The 13,924-nt window shown below is 36.8% G+C and overlaps 1 protein-coding gene across 9 annotated transcripts in view; it reads right to left on the bottom strand.

The window, feature by feature from the left end:
• Positions 1–2,142: 2,142 nt before the first annotated feature.
• TRMT10A (tRNA methyltransferase 10A) overlaps positions 2,143–13,924 on the bottom strand; it is a 37,149-nt gene continuing 25,367 nt past the window's right edge. For all 9 annotated transcript variants that reach the window (XM_082638238.1, XM_082638246.1, XM_082638241.1 and 6 more), the window contains 3 exons: positions 5,666–5,815; positions 4,483–4,588; positions 2,143–3,285 (listed from right to left, as the gene is read on the bottom strand). In XM_082638238.1, coding sequence (XP_082494364.1) covers positions 3,020–3,285; positions 4,483–4,588; positions 5,666–5,815 — 522 coding nt within the window. In that variant the 3' untranslated portion in view covers positions 2,143–3,019. The remainder of the gene's footprint in view (positions 3,286–4,482; positions 4,589–5,665; positions 5,816–13,924) is intronic.

The raw sequence follows: 13,924 nt of genomic DNA, 5'->3' as shown, positions 1-13,924 counted from the left end.
TATGCATATACATATATCTATTCATCTACCGATCCTGTTCCCATGTAGGTTATTACAGACGGTTGAGTAGACCTCCCTTGCAATTAGGTAGGTCCTTTTTTTTTTTTTTTTTTTTTTGAGGTACGCGGGCCAATCACTGTTGTGGCCTCTCCCATTGCGGAGCACAGGCTTCCAGACGCGCAGGCTCAGCGGCCATGGCTCATGGGCCCAGCTGCTCCGCGGCATGTGGGATCTTCCTGGACCGGGGCACAAACCCGTATCCCCTGCATCGGCAGGCGGATTCTCAACCACTGCGCCACCAGGGAAGCCCGAGGTAGGTACTTTTTTTTTTTTAAATTATGTCTTTTTGCTGCAGTTAACAAGCAAAGCCCTGCCTTTCTTTCTTTCTTTCTTTTTTCTTCGGCGGTACGCGGGCCTCTCACTGTTGTGGCCTCTCCCGTTGCAGAGCACAGGCTCCGGACGCGCAGGCCCAGCGACCATGGCTCACGGGCCCAGCCGTTCCGCGGCATGCGGGATTTCCCAGACCGGGGCACGAACCCGCTTCCCCTGCATCGGCAGGCGGACTCTCAACCACTGCGCCACCAGGGAAGCCCGGTAGGTCCTTTTTGATATATTTATTTTATCTGTATTAGTATATGTATGTTAACCCCCATATCCTAATTTATCCATTCCTCCCACCTTTCCTTTTGGTTAACCATAAGTTTGTTTTCTAAGTCGTTGAGTATCTTTCTCTGTGGAAATACATTCATTGGTGTCAATTTTTAGATAACATCTATACATGATATCATAGGATGTTTGTCTTTCTTGTTCTTACTTCACATATGATTATCTCTAGGCTCATCTATGGTGCTGAAAACAGCATGGTTTCATTCTTTTCCGTGGCTAATATTCCATTGGCTACATGTACCACTTCTTGTTTGTCCATTCATCTGTTGATGGCCATTTTGATTGCTTCCATATCTTGGCTATTGTAAATCTTGCTGTAGTGGACGTTTGGGTGCCTGTGTCTCTTCCATTCTGGTCTTTTCAGGTTATAGGCCCAGTAGTGGGTCTGCAGGATCATATGGAATTTTTACTTTTTAAAGTCACCTCCGTTCTGTTCTCCTTAGTGGCTGTTACCAGTTTACATCTCTCCAACAGCATAGGAAGGTATGCATTTCTCCACCACCCCTTCAGCATTTCTTGTTTGTAGACCTTTTGCTGATGGCCTTTCTGACTGATGAGGGGTGATGCCTCTTTGTTGTTTGGATTTGCATGTCTCTAATTATTCATGATTTTGAGCATTTTTCCACGTCCTTTTTTATTGTTTTTGTTTTTTTAAAGAGTAACAAATTCTGTTGTTTTAAACCACTGGTTTGCAACAGTTTGTTTTGGCATACCTAGGAAACAATTACAGGGCTTTTATAATCGGTGAAAATTAAACTATGTAGTGCTTGTAATGATCTTTCTCCACCTTTCAATATTAAACTGTGCCTTATTCCGTATGGAGTAATTTAAGGAAAAGGCATAATGTTCCATGCCACCAACTAGATTTACTCAGAAAAACCTGGAACTTTGAAAAATACAACTTAAGACATTAAGCTACCATTGCGGGGGCTTTTCTTTGTTTACATAGGTTGCTCACAGACCTTAGATGAATAACTATAAAGATCACTAAGAATAAAGCAACGTAAGAGACAGTGGACATCAATGTTAAATTCAGTGAACTTTCTACCAAATATATATATATAATTTGAGATGCCAATGAGTAAAAAGAATAGAAACTTAATTATGCAAACTCAGAAAAGGCTTCTGAAATGTTACTTTAGCTGTGACAGAGAATAATCACTTTAAACGTAATTGCTCTACATTTACTGGTAGGAACTAAAATATCTCTTTCGAGCCCCATCTTCCCTTGCCAATGCCCTCATACAAATGTTGCATTATGGATTTTTGCACTTTATGAAATTTAAATTCCTTAGTGATTTTCAGCACAATCATTCACACAAATAAAACAGATGTATGGCAACTCAATCCTATTATCATTGATTAATAACTGAGAATCATACATGATATGGACAAATAGATGTATATACAATTACATGCATATTTTCATATATGCTTATATTATTTATAGAAACATACATTTACATTAGCTTGAATATTATTATATGATAGTAGACAGATGCACATATAAAGTTAACTTTATTTGCTTAAGAACCAATATATTTTATTGTAAAGAAGTACATATGGAAGGAAAAGAATATCTGCTAAGAGCTACTTTTTTTTTTTTTAAGAACTGTTTCTTTTTAAATTTGGGTAATGATAAAATTGATCCTTCAACAGCCTTTAAAAATAATATAGGCTAAAAAATTAAATTTTGTAATTGAAATAATTTACCATCATTATTGAAATTAAGAAAATATATTAAAGAGAGTCTTAACTCTTCAGTGATTGCTTTAGAACCACAAAGGCATTACAAAGGAAGAACAGATATGGGCTCTCAAAAGAAATCAATTCTTGAGTTTCTCAATCCAATACTTATTCCTAAAATCACTATATTCCTTTGAAGTAACTAAATTGAATATAAAAGCTGCAAATAGAAGGTAACCACCCATACAGAACATTTTGGTAGACTTAAAGGAGTTTTAGGATATCTGCCTCCATAAATAAGTAGGCAATAAATCAGAAAGACATTGATATAGACATATAATAATAAAACTGAAAGGTCAGAAGGCACATTCTGAAGAATACAATCTTGTAAATAAAAGAGAATGAAGGTTTACTAATAAGGTAAAATTCTCAAGAAATGCTTATTTGAGGCTTAGAAAATTTTTAAATTACACATTTAAATCTTATGCAAAAACAAAAAAAATGCTTTTTTAGTGCTTTTTATCACTTAGTTCTAAAAAAAGAATGTTAAAAAAATTCATAACAGAAATAAAAGAAAATTTCTTCCATTTTAAATATTCTATGAAATATTCTATGAAATTCTATATTCATTTTCTCCTAATTTTCCTTAAACTTAAAAAAAATGACATTAGTGTAGTATAGAGTTCACTGTAGATTCAGTGCTATTTTCTTTATCCTGCTTTTCTTCCTTATGTGGTGAATCTAGTTCATTTCTATTTTCCTCCTCACTGGAATCACTGTTCAATCCACCTTCAACTCTGGTGAACTTCTTGTCATGTGAAGAACTTTCACAGGCTTTGTCTGTGGGAACAGCTCCTTTTCTTTGGGGTAAGATAGTGAAAAATGCTTCTTGCCAGTCTCTTGTTTCTAGGTATTCCAGAATAATCTCAAACACTGCAACAAAGACAAACTCCATGTGTTTCTTAACCTAGTCCATCACAATGGTGCATGCTTTAAAACACACTGCTTTTGTGTTAAGGGTGCTAGTATGTCCTAATAACTACTTTGTTCTTACTACTTCTTTCCCCTGTATTAGCTGTCAGAGCCAATAGGCCTAAGGCTCTCAAGGCTGCTACCTCTTTTGTAGCTTTTTCTCATTTCAGTTCTTAAGCACGCAGAGGTTTATCATTATCTGTTGTCAATTATAATAGACAGAGGACCTTTTTTGTTTCCTTCCTATTCTTTGTTCCTTCCACTTCTTTATCCTTTATGTGCTAACATAAAACTAGAAAAAAAAAAGGGTCACCGTTAACCTAAATTTCTTCTATCTTTCCTATATAGTGCCACTCACACTGGGGAGTGTCTTGCCTGCTTTTTTTTTTTTAAATACTATCTCCAATGTCCTTTCACTTTAATACACTGCTGGGGGAGATTTGGATTACTTTATGATAGAAAAGTAATTTCCACTAATTTAGCAAAAGTCTTAGAAGAAGTTCATTCCTTGAATCAATAAGTTTGTTTCTATAACTCCCTAGAGCCTGCTATAGAGAAATTTTAAAAGCCCAATTAGTAGTTGTGTACTAACAAAAATCTCTCTCTACTAAAAAATTTTTAGAAAGCAAAACTCCAGACTTAAGTCTGAGGATGTCTATTACAAGGATATTTACAATAGTAAAAAGAAAAAAAATATCAACAACAGGAGAATGGTTACATTATTGTGTATTTAGATGAAGGAAAATTACATAGCCACTAACAGTGATTCAATAAATATAATAATAAATGGGGGGGAAATACCCCGGATTTATAACATTTTATGCAATAGAGTAAGAATCCAATTATGTAATAAATAATATTATATATGCATAGGAAAATAACTGGAAGAAAACACACCAAAAACTTTCTACAAAGTATTTCTGCATAGTGAAATTACACCTATTTATTTTTCTTTATACTTTTGTACATTATCAAAGTTTTCTAAAGTATGCATATATTATTCAAACAAATCATAAATGATTACATTTTATAATTTTGTACCCCAAATTGTGTGTTTTCCAAAGGTGTATATTTTCTACTTGTCCAAAATGTAAATGTAATGTTATTTTTCACAGTGTTCACTCAGGTACATTTTCAGTTTATCCCCTTATAGCTTACCATGATTAATTGCCAAAACTTTTCTACTATTCATCTTCACGAAATTTCCAAGGGGGAGCTGTGCATGATCAATTCCATGTTCTGATGCTTGTTTATACGTGAGTCCCTAAAACAAAGACACTGTAACTTGGGCTAGAACATTATGTTATTTAAAGTTAAAGTCTATGAAAGAATAAATAATTTTTAGGAAAGACTTTAGTTCAGAGAATATAATCTGAAAAAGTGTGTGTGTACGTTTAACCACTAATTTGGAAACATTCTCTTGACAATAAGTATAGTTAGAATGTTGCTGGCATTTGTCTTAACCAATTTACAAACGAGGAAACCAAAGACATTATGCTCTCTGTCCCGTCACAAAGTTCCTCAGTGGCAGAACCAAAGGAAAAACCTGGCTCATGCTTCCTGACTCAAATAGCTTCTCATCACGCCACACTGCCTTTCTTTCTTAAAGTACACAAACTGAATTCCTAGAGAAGCATCATCATTCTTCCCATGAATTTAAAAGACAAAACTATGTTTCAATTACGTAACACTAAGAGGCACAAATGGCAAACACAAATTAAATAAAAACCTGAATTGAAAAAAATGTTCAACTGCCTATAAATTTTATTTTTCCCTTTCTGTCAATTAAAAGAATGCTGAATATAAATTTTCTCTCTTCCTTAAAGCCTGGGTCTAATCAGGACTGAAAGAACAAAAGAGGAAGAAGAGCTAAATTTCTCAACCAATAGTTTGCATGTTTTATTTTTTAATTTTTTTTTTTTTTTGCTGTACGCAGGCCTCTCACTGTTGTGGCCTCTCCTGTTGCGGAGCACAGGCTCTGGACGCGCAGGCTCAGCAGCCACGGCTCACGGCACCAGCCGCTCCGTGGCACGTGGGATCTTCCTGGCCAGGGCACGAACCTGTGTCCCCTGCATCAGCAGGTGGACTCTCAACCACTGCACCACCAGGGAAGCCCTATTTAAAAAATTTTTATAGCACTGACCTCACTGGATTGCAGTGAGGATAAAGCAAACTAATATATGCAAAATGCTTTGCTTAGCTAGAAAGGTGACTGAAATATTGTAGGCACTCAAACATCAACTATCAGTATTTACTATCAAGAAAATTGATATTACTATCAAGAAAACTGATATATCAATTTTAAGTATGAGCAAGAGCAAAAATAAAAACTTAATAGTACCTTGTGATGGTTGTGATCTACTAATCCTCCAATCACATAGGCCTTTGATTCATCTAATTCCTTTAGTACATTAGGTGAATCTGATGTAAGATAAATCAGGTCTTCTTTCTGTATGAATTCACTGTAGTGCTCTGGTTTGATGTGGATATCCTTTAAAACACAAGGGGAGATTAAGAGCGCTGCTTAAAGGAGCTCCAGAGACGGGCGCGAGCCACAGCTAACAGCGCGGACACAGAGACGGGCATGAGACACTAAGGCTGCTGCTGCCACCACCAAGAAGCCTGTGTGTGAGCACAGGTCACTCTCCACACCTCCCTTCCGGGGAGCCTGTACAGCCTGCCACTGCCAGGGTCCTGGGATCCAGGGACAACTTCCCCGAGAGAACGCACGGTACACTTCAGGCTGGTGCAATGTCAGGCCGGCCTCTGCCGCCACAGGCTTGCCCCAGACTCCATACCCCTCCCTCCCCCCGGCCTGAGTGAGCCAGAGCCCCAGAATCAGCAGCTCCTTTAACCCCGTCCTGTCTGAGCGAAGAATAGACGCCCTCCGGCGACCTACATGCAGAGGCGGAGGCAAATCCAAAGCTGAACCCCAGGAGCTGTGCGAACAAAGAAGAGAAAGGGAAATCTCTCCCAGCAGCCTCAGGAGCAGCGGATTAAAACTCCACAATCAACCTGATGTACCCTGCATCTGTGGAATATACCTGAATAGACAACGAATCATCCCAAATTGAGGAGGTGGACTTTGAGAGCAAGATTTATTATTTGTTCACCTTATCCACTTTTTGTGAGTGTGTATGTGTATGCTTCTGTGTGAGATTTTGTCTGTATAGCTTTGCTTTCAACATTTGTCCTCGGGTTCTATCCATCCGTTTTTTTTTGTTTGTTTTACTTTTTAAAAATATTTTTTTCTTAATAATTATTTTTTTATTTTAATAACTTTATTTTATTTTCTTTCTCTCTTTCTCTCTCTCTCTTTCTCTCTTTCCTTCTTTCTACTTTTTCTCCCTTTTATTCTGAGCCGTGTAGATGAAAGGCTCTTGGTGCTGCAGCCAGGAGTCAGGGCTATGCCTCTGGGGTGGGAGAGCCAACTTCAGGACACTGGTCCACAAGGGACCTCCCAGCTCCACATAATATCAAATGGCAAAAATCTCAAAGAGATCTCCATCTCAACACCAACACCCAGCTCCACTCAACGACAAGCAAGCTACAGTGCTGGACACCCTATGCCAAACAACTAGCAAGACAGGAACACAACCACACCCATTAGCAGAGAGGCTGCCTAAAATCATAAGTGCACAGACACCCCAAAACACAACACCAGACATGGACCTGCCCACCAGAAAGACAAGATCCAGCCTCATCCACCAGAACACAGGCACTAGTCCCCTCCACCAGGAAGCCTACACAACCCACTGAACCAACTTTAGCCACTGGGGACAGACACCAAAAACAACAGGAACTACGAACCTGCAGCCTGCAAAAAGGAGACCCCAAACACAGTAAGATAAGCAAAATGAGAAGACAGAAAAACACACAGCAGATGAAGGAGCAAGATAAAAACCCACCAGACCTAACAAATGAGGAAATAGGCAGTTAACCTGAAAAAGAATTCAGAATAATGATAGTAAAGATGATCCAAAATCTTGGAAACAGAATAGAGAAAATGCAAGAAACATTTAACAAGGACCTAGAAGAACTAAAGATGAAACAAGCAACGATGAACAACACAGTAAATGCAATGAAAAATATTCTAGAAGAGATCAATAGCAGAATAACTGAGGCAGAAGAATGGATAAGTGACCTGGAAGATAAAGTAGTGGAAATAACTACTGCAGAGCAGAATAAAAAAGAAAGAATGAAAAGAACTGAGGACAGTCTGAGACCTCTGGGACAACATTAAATGCACCAACATTTGAACTATAGGGGTTCCAGAAGATGAAGAGAAAAAGAAAGGGACTGAGAAAATATTTGAAGAGATTATAGTTGAAAAATTCCCTAATATGGGAAAGGAAATAGTTAATCAAGTCCAGGAAGCACAGAGAGTCCCATACAGGAAAATCCAAGGAGAAACACGCCAAGACACATATTAATCAAACTGTCAAAAATTAAATACAAAGAAAACATATTAAAAGCAGCAAGGGAAAAACAACAAATAACACACAAGGGAATCCCCATAAGGTTAACAGCTGATCCCTCAGCAGAAACTCTGCAAGCCAGAAGGGAGTGGCAAGACATATTTAAAGTGATGAAGGAGAAAAACCTGCAACCAAGATTACTCTACCCAGCAAGGATCTCATTCAGATTTGATGGAGAAATTAAAACCTTTGCAGACAAACAAAAGCTGAGAGAGTTCAGCACCACCAAACCAGCTTTACAACAAATGCTAAAGGATCTTCTCTAGGCAAGAAACAAAAGAAAAGACCTATAATAACAAACACAAAAGAATTAAGAAAATGGGAATAGGAACATACATATCGATAATTACCTTAAATGTAAATGGATTAAATGCTCCCACCAAAAGACACAGACTGGCTGAATGGATACAAAAACAAGACCCATATATATGCTGTCTACAAGAGACCCACTTCAGACCTAGAGACACATACAGACTGAAAGGGAGGGGATGGGAAAAGATATTCCATGCAAATGGAAACCAAAAGAAAGCTATTCTCATATAAGATAAAACAGACTTTAAAATAAAGACTATTAGAAGAGACAAAGAAGGACACTACATAATGATCAAGAGATCGATCCAAGAAGAAGATATAACAATTGTAAATATTTATGCACCTAACATAGGAGCAGCTCGATACATAAGGCAAATACTAACAGCCATAAAAGGGTATGTCGACAGTAACACAATCATAGTAGGGGACTTTAACAGCCCACTTTCACCAATGGACAGATCATCCAAAATGAAAATAAATAAGGAAACACAAGCTTTAAGTGATACATTAAACAAGATGGACTTAATTGATATTTATAGGACATTCCATCCCCAAACAATAGAATACACATTTTTCGCAAGTGCTCATGGAACATTCTCCAGGATAGATCATACCTTGGGTCATAAATCAAGCCTCGGTAAATTTAAGAAAATTGAAATGGTATCAAGTATCTTTTCCGCCCGAAATGCTATGAGACTAGACATCAATTACAGGAAAATATCTGTAAAAAATACAAACACATGGAGGCTAAACAATACACTACTTAATAACAAAGTGATCACTGAAAAAATCAAAGAGGAAATAAAAAAATACCTAGAAACAAATGACAATGGAGACAAGACGACCCAAAACCTATGGGATGCAGCAAAAGCAGTTCTAAGAGGGAAGTTTATAGCAATACAATCCTGCCTTAAGAAACAGGAAACATCTCGAATAAACAACCTAACCTTGCACCTAAAGCAATTAGAGAAAGAAGAACAAAAAAAACCCAAAGTTAGCAGAAGGAAAGAACTCATAAACATCAGATCATAAATAAATGAAAAAGAAATGAAGGAAATGATAGCAAAGATCAATGAAGCTAAAAGCTGGTTCTTTGAGAAGATAAACAAAATTGATAAACCATTAGCCAGACTCATCAAGAAAAAAAGGGAGAAGACTCAAATCAATAGAATTAGAAATGAAAAAGGAGAAGTAACAACTGACACTGCAGAAATACAAAAGATCATGAGATTACTACAAGCAACTCTATGCCAGTAAAATGGACAACCTGGAAGAAATCGACAAATTCTTAAAAATGCACAACCTGCCAAGACGGAATCAGGAATAAATAGAAAATATGAACAGACCAATCATAAGCACTGAAATTGAAACTGTGATTAAAAATCTTCCAACAAACAAAAGCCCAGGGCCAGATGGCTTCACAGTCGAATTCTATCAAATATTTAGAGAAGAGCTAACACTTATCCTTCTCAAACTCTTCCAAAATATAGCAGAGGGAGGAACACTCCCAAACTCATTCTATGAGGCCACCATCACCCTGATACCAAAACCAGACAAGGATGTCACAAAGAAAGAAAACTACAGGCCAATATCACTGATGAACATAGATGCAAAAATGCTCAACAAAATACTAGCAAACAGAATCCAACAGCACATTAAAAGGATCATACACCATGATCAAGTGGGGTTTATTCCAGGAATGCAAGGATTCTTCAATATATGCAAATCAATCAATGTGATACACCATATTAACAAATTGAAGGAGAAAAACCACATGGTCATCTCAATAGATGCAGAGAAAGCTTTTGAGAAAATTCAACATCCATTTATGATAAAAAACCTCCAGAAAGTAGGCATAGAGGGAACTTACCTCAACATAATAAAGGCCATATATGAAAAACCCACAGCCAACATCGTCCTCAATGGTGAAAAACTGAAAGCATTTCCACAAGATCAGGAACAAGACAAGGTTGCCCACCTCACCACTCTTATTCAACATAGTTTTGGAAGTTTCAGCCACAGCAATCAGAGAAGAAAAGAAAATGAAAGGAATCCAAATTGGAAAAGAAGAAGTAAAGCTGTCACTGTTTGCAGATGACATGATACTACACATAGAGAATCCTAAAGATGGTACCAGAAAACTACTAGAGCTAATCAATGAATTTGGTAAAGTAGCAGGATACAAAATTAATGCACAGAAATCTCTGGCATTCCTATTCACTGATGAAAAATCTGAAAGTGAAATCAAGAACACACTCCCATTTACCATTGCAACAAAAAGAATAAAATATCTAGGAATAAACCTACCTAAGAAGACAAAAGACCTGTATGCAGAAAATTATAAGACACTGATGAAAGAAATTAAGGATGATACAAATAGATGGAGAGATATACCATGCTCCTGGATTGGAAGAATCAATATTGTGAAAATGACTCTACTACCCAAAGCAATCTACAGATTCAATGCAATCCCTATCAAACTACCAATGACATTTTTCACAGAACTAAAACAAAAAATTTCACAATTTGTATGGAAACACAAAAGACCCCGAATAGGCAAAGCAATCTTGAGAACGAAAAACGGAGCTGGAGGAATCAGGCTTCCCGACTTCAGACTATACTACAAAGCTACAGTAATCAAGACAGTATGGTACTGGCACAAAAACAGAAAGATAGATCAATGGAACAGGATAGAAAGCCCAGAGATAAACCCACGCACATATGGTCACCTTATCTTTGATAAAGGAGGCAGGAATGTACAGTGGAGAAAGGACAGCCTCTTCAATAAGTGGTGCTGGGAAAACTGGACAGGTATGTGTTAAAGTATGAGATTAGATCACTCCCTAACACCATACACAAAAATAAGCTCAAAATGGATTAAAGACCTAAATGTATGGCCAGAAACTATCAAACTGTTAGAGGAAAACATAGAACACTCTATGACATAAATCACAGCAAGATTCTTTTTGACCCACCTCCTAGAGAAATGGAAATAAAAACAAAAATAAACAAATGGGACGTAATGAAACTTCAAAGCTTTTGCACAGCAAAGGAAACCATGAACAAGACCAAAAGACAACCCTCAGAATGGGAGAAAATATTTGCAAATGAAGCACTGACAAAGGATTAATCTCCAAAATTTACAAGCAGCTCATGCAGCTCAATAACAAAAAAACAAACAACCCAATCCAAAAATGGGCAGAAGACCTAAATAGACATTTCTCCAAAGAAGATATACAGACTGCCAAAAAACACATGAAAGAATGCTCAACATCATTAATCATTAGAGAAATGCAAATCAAAACTACAATGACGTATCATCTCACACCGGTCAGAATGGCCATCATCAAAATATCTAGAAACAATATATGCTGGAGAGGGTGTGGAGAATAAGGGAATGCTCTTGCACTGCTGGTGGGAATGTGAATTGGTACAGCCACTATGGAGGACAGTATGGAGGTTCCTTAAAAAACTACAAATAGAACTACCATATGACCCAGCAATCCCACTACTGGGCATATACCCTGAGAAAACTATAATTCAAAAAGAGTCATGTACCAAAATGTTCATTGCAGCTCTATTTACAATAGCCAGGAGATGGAAACAACCTAAGTGTCCATCATTGGATGAATGGATAAAGAAGATGCAGCACATATATACAATGGAGTATGACTCAGCCATAAAAAGAAATGAAATTGAGTTATTTGTAGTGAGGTGGATGGACCTAGAGTCTGTCATACAGAGTGAAGTAAGTCAGAAAGAGAAAAACAAATACCATATGCTAACACATATATATGGAATTTAAGAAAAAAAAATGTCATGAAGAACCTAGGGGTAAGATGGGAATAAAGACACAGAGCTACTAGAGAATGGACTTGAGGACACGGGGAGGGGGAAGGGTAAGCTGTGACAAAGTGAGAGAGTGGCATGGACATATATACACTACCAAACGTAAAATAGCTAGCTAGTGGGAAGCAGCCGCATAGCACAGGGAGATGAGCTCGGTGCTTTGTGACCACCTAGAGGGGTGGGATAGGGATGGTGGGAGGGAGGGAGACGCAAGAGGGAAAAGATATGGGACATATGTATATGTATAACTGATTCATTTTGTTATAAAGCAGAAACTAACACACCATTGTAAAGCAATTATACTCCAATAAAGATGTAAAAAAAAAAAACACAAGGGGAGAGATGTTATTAATAGGATTTTGTGAAAATTGGCTAAAAATGATTATTTTCTTTTCTCTAGACAAACCTATCCAAAAAATATATGAAAGGAAGTTTGAAAGAATATTATAACAATGTATTATTTATTTAGAATCTATTACTCCAACATCTTTTCACCTCACATCTCAATTATTTAAGTAGCCTCCTGATGTTATTTCCCTGTCTCTAGCCTCAGATCTCTCCAATTTACTTCCACATACGGATTGTGCACTCATTTTCTGAAAACACTATCATGTTTTACCTTTATCTGTAGAATAAAATTCAAGCTCCTTAACTTAGTAATTTTTTCCTGAATATAGCACTAACCTATTTTTCTCTGTTCCAACAAAACAAATGCATTTTTGTCAGGTATTTGCTCACATTATTCTCCAGCCAAAGAATGCCTTCTCCAATTACTTCCTTCTCCATCTACATGAATCATCTAACGGAAAGGGCTTACAGATGTAATAAATTCCATGCATCTGCTTCCACAAAGATACACATTTGAAATCTTCTTCACCAAAACTGTCAGGTCAGAGGTACAAGACTGAACAACAGTTGGCAGTCAGAAGTTTGCAAATTGCACCAAAAGAATAAAGGAAGATGCATCGCCAGGCTCAGATGGCATTTCTCAGTCATTTTTGTGGAAATCAAAAATGAAGTAGAGACCTCTCACCTAAGATGTATACCTTATTGATTAATAAACAGCAATTTTTCTGGAAAATGGTATATTATAAACTTGATCCCTATGCTTAATAAGGGCCCCAAGAGGAATGTGCATAATTAGAGACCAGCGAACTCACATGTCTCTGGAAAACTGGTGGTATGAAATAATAAATTTAACAAGCCACAAAATAACTGAAAGTATGCCTATTTTAACTTATTACATTATTTCTTAGGAAAATAGGCATGAACATAAAACTTGGTAAATATATTGTACTTTAAAACTTAAAAAACCTTTGGAAATGTTTTATACTATGGACTATTAATAAAATAAATGCAGTCATTATGGGATTAGTAAGTGAGACAGGGAAAGTCTGTCACGGTGAGAACTGGCTTGGAGAAAGGAAAAAAGTGTAGGAATAACCCACTACTTCTCTGAGTAGAATAGGGTTAAGGTTCCTTAGGGACTGGTACTAAAGCCAATCTATTAGTCATCTTTGCAAATGACTGAGAGTAGTTTAGTCCAATAGAAAAAATGTGAGCCACATATATTATTTGAAATCATCTAATAGCCACATTAAAAAAAAGTGAAAAGAAATAGATGAAATTAAGTTTAATAATACATTGTATTCAACACAATATACCTGAAATGTTATTTCAACTTATAATAACTGTGGGTTTTTTTTTAATTTTAAGGAGATATTTTACATTCTCTTTTTTTTGTGCTAATGTCTATTTGACATTTATAGCACATCTCAACTCAGACCAGTCACATTTCAAGAGTTCAATAGCCACATGTGGAAGTGGACACCATATGGTATAGCACAGATTTAGAAGAAAGAGAATGCAAGTACATTTCCAAATTTTAGAGTGACTTCACTCTTATAAATAATGTATAGCCAGTTTTCTAGGTAGAGACTGCATACAGACCTTTAAATTTT

This window comes from Mesoplodon mirus, assembly GCF_964341445.2.
Source record: "Mesoplodon mirus genome assembly, chromosome: 2".
Classification (NCBI taxonomy): domain Eukaryota; kingdom Metazoa; phylum Chordata; class Mammalia; order Artiodactyla; family Ziphiidae; genus Mesoplodon; species Mesoplodon mirus.
The sequence above is the reverse complement of the archived record's forward strand: the minus strand, read 5'-3'. Positions and strand labels throughout refer to the sequence as shown.